Here is a 13,960-nt window from a genome sequence, read left to right as displayed (position 1 = left end):
TCTGTCATATAGGCCCCTTAAAGTCACTTCAAATGTGATGTGGTCCCTAAAAAAAAAGGTTTTCTAAATTTAGTTGTAAAAATGAGAAATCGCTGGTCAACTTTTAACTCTTATAACTTCTTAACGAAAAAAATATGTTTCAAAAATTGTGCTGATGCAAAGTAGCAGGAGGAAAATGTTATTTATTAACTATTTTGTGTGATATGACTCTGATTTAAGGACATACCGTATATACTCAAGTATAAGCTGACCCAAGTATAAGCCGAGACCCCTAATTTTGCCACAAAAAACTGGGAAAACTTATTGACTTGAGTATAAGCCTAGGGTGGGAAATGCAGCAGCTACTGGTAAATTTAAAAAATAAAAATAGACACCAATAAAAGTAAAATTGATTGAGACATCAGTAGGTTAAATGTTTTTAAATATCCATATTGAATCAGGAGCCCCATAAGATGCTCCACACAAAATACGCCCCATATAATGCTCCATAAAGTTCATGATGGGCCCCATAAGATGCTCCATACAAATATATGCCCCATATAATGCTGCACAAAGGTTAATAATGGCCCCATAAGATGCTCCATATTAAAATATGCCCCATATAATGCTGCACAAAGGTTAATGATGGCCCCGTAAGAATCTCCATAGAATAATATGCACCTTATAATGCTCCATAAAGGTTGATGGTCCTATAAGATGCTCCATAGAATAATATGCCCCATATTCTGCTCCATAAAAGTTGATAGCCCCATGAGATGCTCCATAGAATAATATGCCCCATATGCTGCTCCATAAAGGTTGATGGCCACATAAGATGCTCCATAGAATAATATGCCCCATATGCTGCTCCATAAAGGTTGATGCCCCTATAAGATGCTCCATAGAATAATATGCCCCATATGCTGCTCCATAAAGGTTGATGGCCCCATGAGATGCTCCATAGCATAATATGCCCCATATAATGCTCAATAAAGGTTGATGGCCCCTTACGATGCTCTGTATCATTATATGCCCCATATGCTGCACCATAAAGGTTGATGGCCCCATAAGATGCTCCATAGTATAATATACCCATATGCTGATGCTGCTGAGATTAAAAAAAAAATGCCATACTCACCTCTCATTGCTGGGTGCTGGGTGCCGAGTGCCGGGGTCCCGAGCATGCGCATTGATAAGTAGGTTGTCCTGCTGTCAATACTAAGCCTTACATCACATGACTTTGGCCGGGCGGCAGATGTTGACATGCGCAGTGAGCGTTGTAGCTGCAAATCCCGGAAGGCTTTATGTGTGGGGATACAGCCCTTTCTCAGATCGCTTTATGCGATACTCTTTGGTTGATGGGTGTGGCTTTGCGGTATCCATGGCGGCGCCGCAAACGTATTGTTTGCGGCGTTGATCCTAGGGCTGCGGACATGCGCATTGGGGCAAGTACGTTGCCCTGCTGTTAGCATCATGCCTTAGATCACTTGACTTTAGTCAGGTGGGGATTTGTATGGACGTAAGAGGTAAGATTGCGTGTCAAACCTGGATTGGTTTGTGGAAAACATGTCGTTATATGTTGCCTTCCTGGATTGGGCCTTTCTATAAGGCTAGTGATTTGCTGGTAATGGTGAAATAGATAAAAGGCTATACTATTGGTTGAACAATATAGGTCGGTCTAATATAAGATCTGATGATTGGTTTAGCGATGACAGGCAGCTTACAGATTACGTTATGTGCCAAGTGTGATATATATGATATGGTGTCACAGTTTTAATTGTATTGTTTTTATAGGATGTATATTTTGTGTAGTTTTTTGTAAATCACTGAACTTTTTATGTAAATTGTGTGGGCGGCCTAAGATGAGGTGATTGGTGGGTCATGACCCACTTCCTATTTAAGGCTGCCAGTTTGATTGTCATGTATGCTTGATAAAGACCCTTGAGGTTGAAACGTTGCATTATGGCTTAAATAAAGAAGAATTTCTTTCACCCTGACTGGATGCTGTCCTTCACTTCAACCTATGGTATGTACTCTTCTACTTGGCTCCAGTGGAATTAGGACGTGCATCTGCCTTCACTTGTTTTGCTGTCAGAGTGCTGTCAGCCGCTAAACCTTCATTTTGGACTGGCACGCTAGTGTCACTGCTGGCTCAGGCCCCCGGCACTTGTGATATTCACCTGTTGCCGTTCCACCACCGCGCGCCGCTGTGTCTTCCGGGTTTCTGCAGTGACACAATAAACACGTCATCGCGCCCTCTGACCTGAACGTCACAGCCAGAGGATGCAAAAGACACAGCACGGCGGAGGAATGGGGACAGGTGAATGTCGCATGACTCACCCTCGCCGGTCCTACTCACCCCATCCTGGTGCAGTCCCTCTGCAAGTCCCTGCTTCTCTGATGGTCTCCGGCGCGCGCCGGTAGCTTGTTCCTGTGTTCAGCTGTCACATGGTACCACTCATTAAAGTAATGAATATGGGCTCCACGCCTATGAGAGTGGAGTCGCATCCATATTCATTACTTTAATCAATGGTACCACGTGACCACTGAACACAGGAAGAGCTGCAGGCACCAGAGACCATCTGAGAAGCAGGGAAGTGCAGAGACCGAGTCGGGAGGGTGAGTATGATGTGACAGCCGCCATTCCTGCTGCTCCCCCTCTGACCCCTGGGACAATGACTCGAGTATAAGCCAAGAGGGGCACTTTCAGCCTAAAAAAATGGGCTAAAAATCTTGGCTTATACTCGAGTATATGCGATAAATAAAAAGTTTGAAAATTGCTAAATTTTCGCTACTTTTTTCACAAATAAATGTAAGTCATATCAAATAAATTTTACAAATATTGTGAAGGACAATATGTCATGAGAAACATTCTCGGAATCAGTGGGTTTCGTGAAGCGTTCCAGAGTTATTACCTCACAAAATGACAGTGATCAGAAATGAAAAAATTGGCCTGATTAGAAAGGTGAAAACAGGCTTCAAGGTGAAGGGGTTAATAAAAACTGTATTAATTCAATGTATGCAACTCAAGCACCATTCCTTATGGTAAATTACGCATACACACATAAAAGTAAGGCAGAGTGGGACAATTGTTGTGATTGGTTGCAGTGGTCGCATGTACATATGACTGGAAAAGCATCCTGCCCTGGTTGCACATACATGCTTGCTGTTGCCAGCCACTGGTAGTTCAGTCACATGTTTTTTTCTCACATTTAGTGGAAAGATCTGATTGACTCAGCAGCACTACAAGACAAGTGTCAGTGACCTTTAGATGTGTACCGTAAATGTTTTTATACTATGCTGGGCTGTTTTTTTAAACTAGAGTAGTTGACCACCCCCTTTTAAGAAAATAAGCTGAAAAAATGGGACTCAGTCTTATTATCAAAAATACAGAACTGTGCCTGTACCTTTGGTATTACAAAACCACAACCCCACTAAGTCAGCTGACTGATGAGCATGCTGAGAATTGGACACCGACTGATCTAATAGTGATGGTCTGTCCTAAGGATTCTCCACCAACTCTCCATGCAGAGCCAACCAGTCACACCACCACATTTCAGTAGCAGGTTCAAATAGATGCTCTAGCCTCTCTCTACTCCACCACCTATATGTTTGATATATACTTGTGCCAAACACTAGAACTGTTGAGGTAGTTATATCTCTTTACTCAGAAGGCCTTAGTGGTTGCAGTGGGCACTTTTCACCATATCAACATACTTAAGCAAAGTACCACTTGGCAACTGCAGTATTATTAAGACATATTGTCCAATGGTTTGTGCAAGGAACTATAAAAGCAGTGTGTTATTCTTAAATTCCAAAATTGCTCCCGTTCTTCTTGCGAAGCCCAGTGTCTCTGGCTACCCTCCCTACTTCTTTCCTGGCCTCAACTTCTACTTTAAAAAATCTATTCAAAGTAACTTTTATTACAACTTCTGTGTTATATTTCTCAGTTACAGACTCACTAGACGACCTTCGGTCTTCAGTCCTGTCTTTATTACTCACTGCAATCCAGTGCATCCTCTTCTCACTCTGTGCCTCAATTTCCGAGCTTCCTGCACTGTACCCAACGTTTATCTTCCAAGTGATTAACCGCTCCTTCTTGTATGGAGGAAATGCTGCTTTTCTGTCTATAGCGTAAGTACTTAACAAGTGAAATATATTTTTCATACTACTATGTAAGCAATTATAAAGCTAGACCCTGATACCACACAGGTCCCAAAGGCCTATTCTCCATATACAGAGATGGCAGTTATATAAATAGGACCTGGCATAAGTCGTCCTGTTACAAATTTTGCATTGGGACACTGGAACTTCACTTCCTCTCTGTCCCTGACTAAGGACATACAGTGGTGAAAAAAAGTATTTAGTCAATTGTGCAAGTTCTCCCACTTAAAACGATGAGAGAGGCCTGTTATTGACATCATAGGTAGAACACAACTATGAGAGTCCAAATGAGAAAACAAATCCAGAAAATCATCTTGTCTGATTTGGCAAGATTTATTTTGCAAAATATGGTGAAAAATAAGTATTTGGCCACCTAAAAACATGCAAAATTTCTTTCTCTCACAGACCTGTAACTTCTTTAAGTGACTCCTCTGTCCTCCACACATTACCTGTACCAATGGCACCTGTTTGAACTTGTTATCAGTATAAAAGACACCTGTCCACAACCTCAAACAGTCACACTCCAAACTCCACTACGATGAAGACCAAAGACCTGTCGAAGAACACCAGAAACAAAATTTAAGCACTGCGCCAGGCTGGGAAGACTGAATCTGCAATAGGCAAGCAGCTTGGTGTGATGAAATCAACTGTGGGAGCAATAGTAAGAAAATGGAAGACATACAAGACCACCCATAAGCTCCCTCGATCTGGAGCTCCATGCAAGATCTCACCCCATGGGGTCAAACTGATCACAAGAACGGTGAGAAAAAATCCCCAAACCACATGGGGGGACCTAAAGAATGACCTGCATAGAGCTGGGACCACTGTAACAAAGGCTACCATCAGTAACACACTACACCGCCACGAACTCAGATACTGAAAGGCCAGAGTATTGGGAGAATGTCATATGGTCTGATGAAACCAAACTAGAATTCTTTGATAGAAACAAAACTCGTCGTGTTTGGAGGAGACAGATTGTTGAGTTGCAGCCAAAGAACACCATACCTACTGTGAAACGTGGGTGTGGCAACATCATGAATTGGGTCTGTATTGTGAGATTTTGAGTGCAAACCTCCTTCCATCAGCAAGGGCATTGAAGATGAAACATAGATGGGTCTTTCTGCATGATAATGATCCCAAGCACGCCACCAGGGCAATGAAGGAGTGGCTTCGTAAGAAGCATATGAAGGTCCTGGGGTGGCCTAGCCAGTCTCCAGATCTCAACCCCATAGAAAACCTTTGGAGAGAGTTGAAAGTCCGTGTTGCCCAGTGACAGGCCCAAAACATCACTGCTCTAAAGGAGATCTGCATGGAGGAATGGACCAACATACCACCAACAGTGTGTGCTATCCTTGTGAAGACTTACAGAAAACGTTTGACCACTCTCATTGCCAACAAATGATATGTAACAAAATATTGAGATGAACTTTTGTTAATGACCAAATACTTATTTTCCACCATAATTTGCAAAATAAATCTTGCCAAATCAGACAAGGTGATTTTCTGGATTTGTTTTCTCATTTTGACTCTCATAGTTGTGGTGTACCTATGATGTCAATTACAGGCCTCTCTCATCTTTTTAAGTGAAAGAATTTGCACAATTGGTCGCTGGCTAAATGCGTTTTTTTCCCACTGTATGCTGACGATAGCAACAATAGTCTATTTAGGATCACTATGTGCACATAGATGTGAGGTCGCCATGGTAAATTGGCTATTAAATAGCCGCTGATCAGCTTCTATGTAACTGACTGGTGCTCCTTTAATGACCACGAGTTGGCCAGTGGAAACACACCAATGGCCTACATCCTTTAGTTTTAAAAACAACGCTTTATCAATTTTGTCTCATAGGTTCCCACCCAGGCACTTTGGAAAGCTATACGGATTGATAATGTCGCTATCTGCAGTGATATCTCTGCTGCAATATCCAGCATTTTATATCATTCGGGCATATTTGCATGGAGACCCTTTCTATGTATGTAAACAGCTATGCACAGGAAGATGTATTCTCAACAGTCCTATAATTTGTCACTCATAAGTGTGTTTTTTCTTGTTTTAGGTTAATATTTCTCTGTTGATCCTGATGCTCTTAACGTTTGGTCACCCAATCAATGTTTTTCGGGTTTGGAGACAAAAACAACATTTGAGAGACCAGGCAGAATGATGGTCAGAACTGTGATCGCGTTTTAAAGAATTCATCAGAAATCTAGGAAAAATATACTATATATGTTAATACAAAGTATAAACTAATATTCCTTAAAGGTACCATAAGAGACATGTCAAGCAGATTTTATTACCTAAGCAGTTCAAAAAAGCTTAAATTGAAACCTTCCTGTGCTGAATAGGAGGTTATTATGAATTCTGTTTTTACGAAGAATTCAATAAAACAAGACTTCCTACATTTTTAAAGCTAATGACCACATGGGATTATGAAATAAAATATATACTGTAACGTTCTTTTTTTCAAATTTTTTTTTTGGTCTTTAATTAATTTAATTTTTGTACATATACAGTAATGGCTGGAAGTATTGGCACCCTTGAAGTTGTTCCTGAAAATTAAGTGTTTCTTACAGAAAATCATTTTAATTACACGTTTTGTTATACACATACCGGTATTTATTTTTTTTATAAAAAATGAGAGAAAAAAAGGCAAATTGGACAGAATTTCTCACAAAATGCTACAAATGGTCCAGACAAAATCATTGGCAGCTTTCCAAAATTGTGGGTAAACAACTTTGATTCAAGCATGCGATGCTTGTTCAAACTCACCTGTGGCAAGTAACAGGTGTGGGAAATATGAAAATCACACCTAAAACCAGATAAAAGGAGGAGAAGTTGACTCAATCTTTGCATTATGTGCCTGTGTGTGCCACAGTTAGCATGGAGAACAGAAAAAGAAGATAAGTGTTTGAGGACCAAAATTGTTGAACAATGAAGAATATAAAAATCTCAAATTTACAAGTACATCTCCAGAGATCTTGATGTTCCTTTGTCCATGGTGCACAACATAATCAAGAATTTTACAACGCATGGCACTGTAGCTAATCTCCCTTGACATGGCAGGCAGAGAAAAATTGATGAAAGGTTGCAATGCAAAATAGTCCAGAGATATAGATAGAAAGAAATTCAAGCTGTCCTGCAGCCTCAGGGTGCATCAGTGTCAGTGCAAACTATCCATTGACATTTGAATGAAATGCTACGACAGAAGACTTAGGAGGATCCCACTGCTGACATTGAAATATAAAAAGGCTAGACTGCAGTTTGCCAAAATGTACGTGAGTAAACTAAAATTCTTCTGGAAAAGCATCTTGTCAACAGATGAGACCAAAATAGAGTTTTCTGGTAAAGCACATCATTCTACTGTTTACCGAAAATTAAATGAGGCCTACAAAGAAAAGAACACAGTACCTACAATCAAGAATGGTGGAGGTTCAAAGATGTTTTGGGGCTGTTCTGCTGTCTCTGACACTGGGTGCCTTGACTGTGTGCAAGGTATCATGAAATCTGAAGATTAGGATTTTGTGTCTCAATGTGTTGCCCAGTGTCAGAAAGCTGGGTTTGCGTCCTATGTCAGGGGCCGTCGCCGTCAGGACAATGACCCCAAACATACTTCCAGAGGCAAGCAGAACTGAATGGAAACAAAATGCTGAAGAGTTGGCAGCAATGAGTCCGGATCTAAATCTCATTGAACACCTGTGGGAAGATCTTAAAATTGCTGTTGTGAGACAGAATCATTCAAATATGAGAGACCTGGAGTAGTTTGCAAATGAACAGTGGTCCACAATTTCTGTTGTGAGGTATAAGAAGCTTGTTGATGGCTATAGGAAGTGATTGATTGCAGTTATTTATTCCAAAAGAAGTGCAATCAAATATTAAGTTGAGGGTGTCAACAATTTTGTCCAGCCCATTTTGGGGGTTTTAGGGTGAAATGATGTCCAATTTTCCTTTTTTCTCAGTTTTTTTTCTGTTGTCCCAATACACACAAGAAAATAAACATATGTATAGCAAAACTTGTGTTATTGCAATAATTTTCTTTGGAGAAATACTTTATTTTCTGGGAAAATTTCAAGGGTGCCAACATTTTTGGTTAATAATCTTTCTTGGGTTATTGAGGAATTGGCAGTGACCATACAAAAGTATACATATATTACATACGTTGGAATCAGTTGTTATGTATATATATATATATATATATATATATATATATATATATATAATAATAAATAAAAGATCTATGAAAATGAACAAATGAAAGTCAGACATTGCTTTTCCACCATGCTTCCACAGAATTAAAAAAAAAAAATAAAACTCATGAAATAGGCTTGGACAGAAATGATGGTACCCCTGAAAATAATGTGAGAAAAGGGACATGCTAAATCAAGGGGTGTCCACTAACTAGCATCACAGGTTTCTACAATCTTGGAATCAGTGAGAGGGCCTGTATATAGGGCTACAGATACTCACTGTGCTGTTTGGTGACATCGTGTGTATCACACTCAACATGGACCAAAGGAAGCGAAGGAAAGAATTGTCTGAGGAGATTAGAAAGAAAATTATAGACAAACATATTAAAGATAAAAGTTATAAAACCTTGTACAACCCCTGGCAAAAATTATGGAATCACTGGCCTTGGAGGATGCTCATTCAGTTGTTTAATTTTGTAGAAAAAAATGTAGCTCACAAACATGGCACAAAGCTACAGTCATTTAAAATGGCAACTTTCTGGCCTTAAGAAACACTAAAAGAAATCAAGGACAAAAAATGTGGTAGTCAGTAATGGTTACTTTTTTAAACCAGGCATAGGGAAAAAAATTATGGATTCCCTCAATTCTGAGGAAAAATTATGAAATCACCCTGTAAATTTTCATACCCAAAAATAACACCTGCATCAAATTAGATCTGCTCGTTAGTCTGCATCTAAAAAGGAGTGATCACGCCTTGGAGAGCTGTTGCACCAAGTGGACTGACATGAATCATGGCTCCAACACAAGAGATGTCAATTGAAACAAAGGAGAGGATTATCAAACTTTTAAAAGAGGGTAAATCATCATGCAATGTTGCAAAAGATGTTGGTTGTTCACAGTCAGCTGTGTCTAAAATCTGGACCAAATACAAAGAACATGGGAAGGCTGTTAAAGGAAAACATACTGGTAGACCAAGGAAGACATCAAAGTGTCAAGACTGGAAACTTCAAGCAATATGTCTCCAAAACAGGGAATGCACAACAAAACAAATGTGGAATAAATGGGTGGAAACTGGAGTCAACGTCTGTGACCGAACTGTAATAAACTGCCTAAAGGAAATGGGATTTACATACAGAAAAGCTAAATGAAAGCCATCATTAACACCTAAACAGAATAAAAAAATGTTACAATGGGCTAAGGAAAAGCAATCGTGGACTGTGGATGACTGGATGTAAGTCATATTCAGTGATGAATCGCGAATCTGCATTGGGCAAGGTAATAATCTTGGAACTTTTGTTTGGTGCCATTCCAATGAGATTTATAAAGATGACTTCCTGAAGAGAACATGCAAATTTCCACAGTCATTGATGATATGGGGCTGCATGTCAGGTAAAGGCACTGGGGAGATGGCTGTCATTACAGCTTCAATAAATGCACAATAAATGCACAAGTTTATGTTGATATTTTGGACACTTTGGACACACAATTGAAAGGATGTTTGGGGATGATGAAATCATTTTTTCAAGATGATAATGCATCCTGCCATAGAGCAAAAATTGTGAAAACATTCCTTGAAAAAGACACATAAGATCAATGTCATGGCCTGCAAACAGTCTGGATCTCAATCCAATTGAAAATCTTTGGTGGAAGTTGAAGAAAATGATCCATGACAAGGCTCCAACCTGCAAAGCTGATCTGGCAACAGCAATCAGGGAAAGTTGGAGCCAGATTGATGAAGTGTACTGTAGTCAGAGGTGGTGCAACAAAATACTAGTGATGTGTTGGAGTGTTTTTTTGTTAGTTTGTTTTTCATAATTCCATAATGTTTTCCTCAGAATTGAGTGAATCCTTAATTTTTTCTCCTATGCTTGGTTAAAAAAGTAACCATTACTGACTATCACATTTTTGGTTCTTGATTTCTTTTAGTGTTTCTTAACGCCAGAAAGTTGCCATTTGAAATGACTTTAGTTTTGTGCCATGTCTGTGATCTGCTTTTTTTCTACAAAATTAAACAACTGAATGAACATCCTCCAAGGCCGGTGATTCCATAATTTTTGCCAGGGGTTGTACAAGCAGCTTGATGTTCCAGTGACTAAAGTTGCACATATTATTCAAAAATTTAAGATTCATGGGACTGTAGCCAACCTCCCTATATGTGGCCGCAGGTGGAATGTTGATGACAAATCAAAGAGATGGATAATACGAATGGTAACAAAAGAGCCCAGAAAAACTTCTAAACAGATTAAAGGTGAACTTCAAGCTCAAGGAACATCAGTGTCAAATCGCACCACCCATCGTTGTATGAGCCAAAGTGGACTTCATGGGAGACGACCAAGGAGGAGGACACCATTCTTGAAAAAAAATCATAAAAAAGCCAGACTGGAATTTGCCAAACTACATGTTGACAAGCCAGAAAACTTCTGGGAGAATGTCCTATGAACAGATGAGACAAAAATGGAACTTTTTGGCAAGGCACATCAGCTCTATGTTCACAGACGGAAAAATGAAGTATATAAAGAAAAGAACACTGTCCCTACTGTGAAACATGGAGGAGGCTCTGTTATGTTCTGGGGCTGCTTTGATGCATCTGGCACATAGTGTCTAGAGCCAGGTGTTATCAACATTGGCATTCATTGACTGTGAGTATGCTGCTAACTTTATTGATTCGGGACTGGTTCTGAAGTTAGGGTAAGGGGCAGTTAGTTTAAAAAGACCCATTCAAATCATCGCCCTTGATAAGACACCGTTAGCTCACAATTTGGTCAAGACGGTGGATTTCACTCTCCAAGTGGGGGGCACTCCACTCTGAATCCATCTCCTGTTTTGTGTTGGATAATTTACCTGCTGGATTGGTACTGGGGTTTCCATGGTTGCAGACTCACAATCCAGTTATTGATTGGTGTCTGAAGAGGATTATGAAATGGAGTCCCAACTGGTCCAAGACATGTCTAAAAAAGGTACAAATATGCTCTGCAGGTCTGGAGTGTCTTCCGGGGTACTTGAAGGACTTCTGAGATGTGTTCTCAGAAAAAGAGGTAGAGATACTACCTCCCCATCATCCCTATGATTGTTCTATTGACCTTATTCCTAGCGCCAAATTGCCAAAAGCTCGCCTTAACAATTGTAGAGGCCTAAGTGGGCTGCCATGAAAGAATATGTTAACGAGAGTTTAGAGAAAGGTCGTATCTGTGCTTCCTCCTCCCCTGTAGCTGCTGGATTTTTCTTTGTTAAAAAGAAAGATGGGAGTCTCCATCCTTGCCTTGATTTCCGAGAACTAAACAAGATCACTTACCCACTTCCACTCATCCCCAACCTATATAATCAGCTTCTGGGAGTGTGTTTTCTAAACTTGATCTTAGAGGGGCTTACAATTTGATATGCATCCGGAAGGGTGATGAGTGGAAAACTGCGTTTTTAATGTCTGAGGGTCTGTTTGAAAACCTTGTCATGCCTTTTGGATTATTTAATGCACCTGCTGTGCTTAAAAATTTTATAAATGATATTTTCTCTGTTTGCACTGGAAGATTTGTTGTAATATACCTCGATGACATTTTAATTTTTTCTCGCCAGACTTGGACACTCACCAGAAACATGTCCGTGTGGTGTTACAGAGACTGAGGGAGAACTCTGTTTGCTAAATAAGAGAAATGTGTTTTTTTTCTGTTCAGGAAATCTCTTTCTTGGGGTTTATCTTGTCAGCAGAAGGGTTTAAGATGGACCCTGGGAAGGTGCAGGCCATAATTGATTGGATTCAACCTCGTGATCTTAAGGCTTTCCAGCGTTTTCTGGGATTCGCCAACTATTATAGAAAATGTATTAAGGGGTTTTTACAAATTGCTAAACCACTTAATGACATTACACGTAAGGGGGCAAATCTAAAGGTTTGGTCACCGAGTGCTGTCAGGGCTTTTGAAAGATTAAAATTGTTTTATGTCCGCACCCATTCTGATCCAATCTGATCTCCAAGAACCATTCATTGTGGAGGTGGATGCTTCAGAGATCGGAGTGGGGGCAGTCTTATCGGAGGGACCCAAAACTCTGACTAACCTGCATCCATGTGCTTTTCTTTCTAAAAAATTTTCACCGGCGGAGAGAAATTATGATGTTGGGAATCGGGAATTACTTGCTATCAAATTGGCCTTTGAGGAATGGAGGCATTTTTTGGAGGGGGCGGTTCATCCAGTTACAATGAACACAGATCACAAGAATTGAATAGGCTAAAAGGTTAACTCCTAAACAGGCCAGATGGTCCTTATTTTTCTCTCGATTTAATTTTTCTATTACGTTCAGGCCAGGGTCTAAGAATGTGAAAGCTGATGCCTTATCTCATAGTCTAGATTCCATTTCTCCTCCAGAACCTCCATCCTCCATTATTCCTCAGGGTATTGTGGTGTCTATAGTAACCTCGGAGCTGGAAGAGGAGATCCTTAAAGCCCAGTAGGTGGCTCCTTCTACTTCCCCATGGTACAAATTATTTGTGCCTGTGTACCTAAGATTGTGGGTGTTACAGGAATTTTATGATTGCATTTTATTAATAATAATAATAATAATAATCTTTATTTGTATAGTGCCAACATATTCTGCAGCACTTTACAGTTACACAGTTTCAAACACAACAGTCATAAGTAACAGGGTTAACAATAATATAAGATTAAAGCAAAATAAAACAACCCTGCTTGTGAGAGCTTACAATCTACAATAAGGCGGGGGAGATACAAAGTACAGGTGTGTATTTACAATTATGTATTTACAATGAAGGTCCAGCCATTTTTAGGGGATGGGGATAGGTGGAGATAGTGAATGGGCTACACACACACACTTACACATAAAATGACTTTGATTAGGGAACGTGATAGGCTGCTCTGAACAAATGTGTTTTGAGGGAGCGCCTAAACTGTGCAAGTTGTGGCTGGTCCTAATTTCTTGGGGTAGAGCATTCCAGAGGATTGGCGCAACGCGTGAGAAGTCTTGGAGTCGGGAGTGGGAGGTACGGATTAGTGCAGAGGTTAGTCGAAAGTCGGCTAGTCCGATAGACAAAAAATGAGGGAGGAGATGTAAGGGGGTACCGCACTGTGGAGAGCTTTGTGGGTGAGAACAGGTACTTTGAATTGGATCCTATAATGAATGGGCAGCCAGTGTAACGACTGGCGAAGAGCGGACGCGTCCGAGTACCGATTAGCCAGATGGACAACCCTGGCTGCTGTATTAAGGATAGATTGGAGAGGGGAAAGTTGAGTGAGGGGGAGGCCAATTAATAGAGTATTACAGTAGTCCAGACAGGAGTGGATCAGGGTTTTTGTTGTTTCTGGAGCACCCCCAGACGCAGGGCCGCGGGGTACTTGGTACCGGGCCTCTCTGTCTCAGTTCTGGGGTTGTCACGGTGGCTAGACCCGGTCCATGACCCTGCTAAGGGGCGTCCAATGAAAGTTGTAAGTGTTGGTGAGTGGTGCAGGTCGCGATGAATAACGAGGACACAGGGTTGCAGTCTCTTTACCTCTTTACTGAAGGCTTCAAGGTCCTCAATCCAGAGTACGGTTAACAGGGCTGTCTGAGACCGGCCAGTCCGATGGCACCTCCAGAGTTCCCTTTGCAGGTGGAAATCTGTGCCTACCTTCTAGCGCCTGTGTGTTGTAGTA

At 40.6% G+C, this 13,960-nt stretch overlaps 1 protein-coding gene across 3 annotated transcripts in view; it reads left to right on the top strand.

Annotated features, from left to right (window-relative positions):
* Positions 1–7,243, top strand: part of SLC43A3 (solute carrier family 43 member 3) — a 75,629-nt gene extending 68,386 nt beyond the window's left edge. For all 3 annotated transcript variants that reach the window (XM_077251177.1, XM_077251176.1, XM_077251178.1), the window contains 3 exons: positions 3,930–4,113; positions 5,992–6,115; positions 6,200–7,243. In XM_077251177.1, coding sequence (XP_077107292.1) covers positions 3,930–4,113; positions 5,992–6,115; positions 6,200–6,304 — 413 coding nt within the window. In that variant the 3' untranslated portion in view covers positions 6,305–7,243. The remainder of the gene's footprint in view (positions 1–3,929; positions 4,114–5,991; positions 6,116–6,199) is intronic.
* The last annotated feature ends 6,717 nt before the right edge of the window (positions 7,244–13,960 follow it).

Source organism: Ranitomeya variabilis, chromosome 4 (assembly GCF_051348905.1).
Source record: "Ranitomeya variabilis isolate aRanVar5 chromosome 4, aRanVar5.hap1, whole genome shotgun sequence".
Taxonomy (NCBI): Eukaryota; Metazoa; Chordata; class Amphibia; order Anura; family Dendrobatidae; genus Ranitomeya; species Ranitomeya variabilis.
This window is presented reverse-complemented; position numbering and strand designations above follow the sequence as displayed.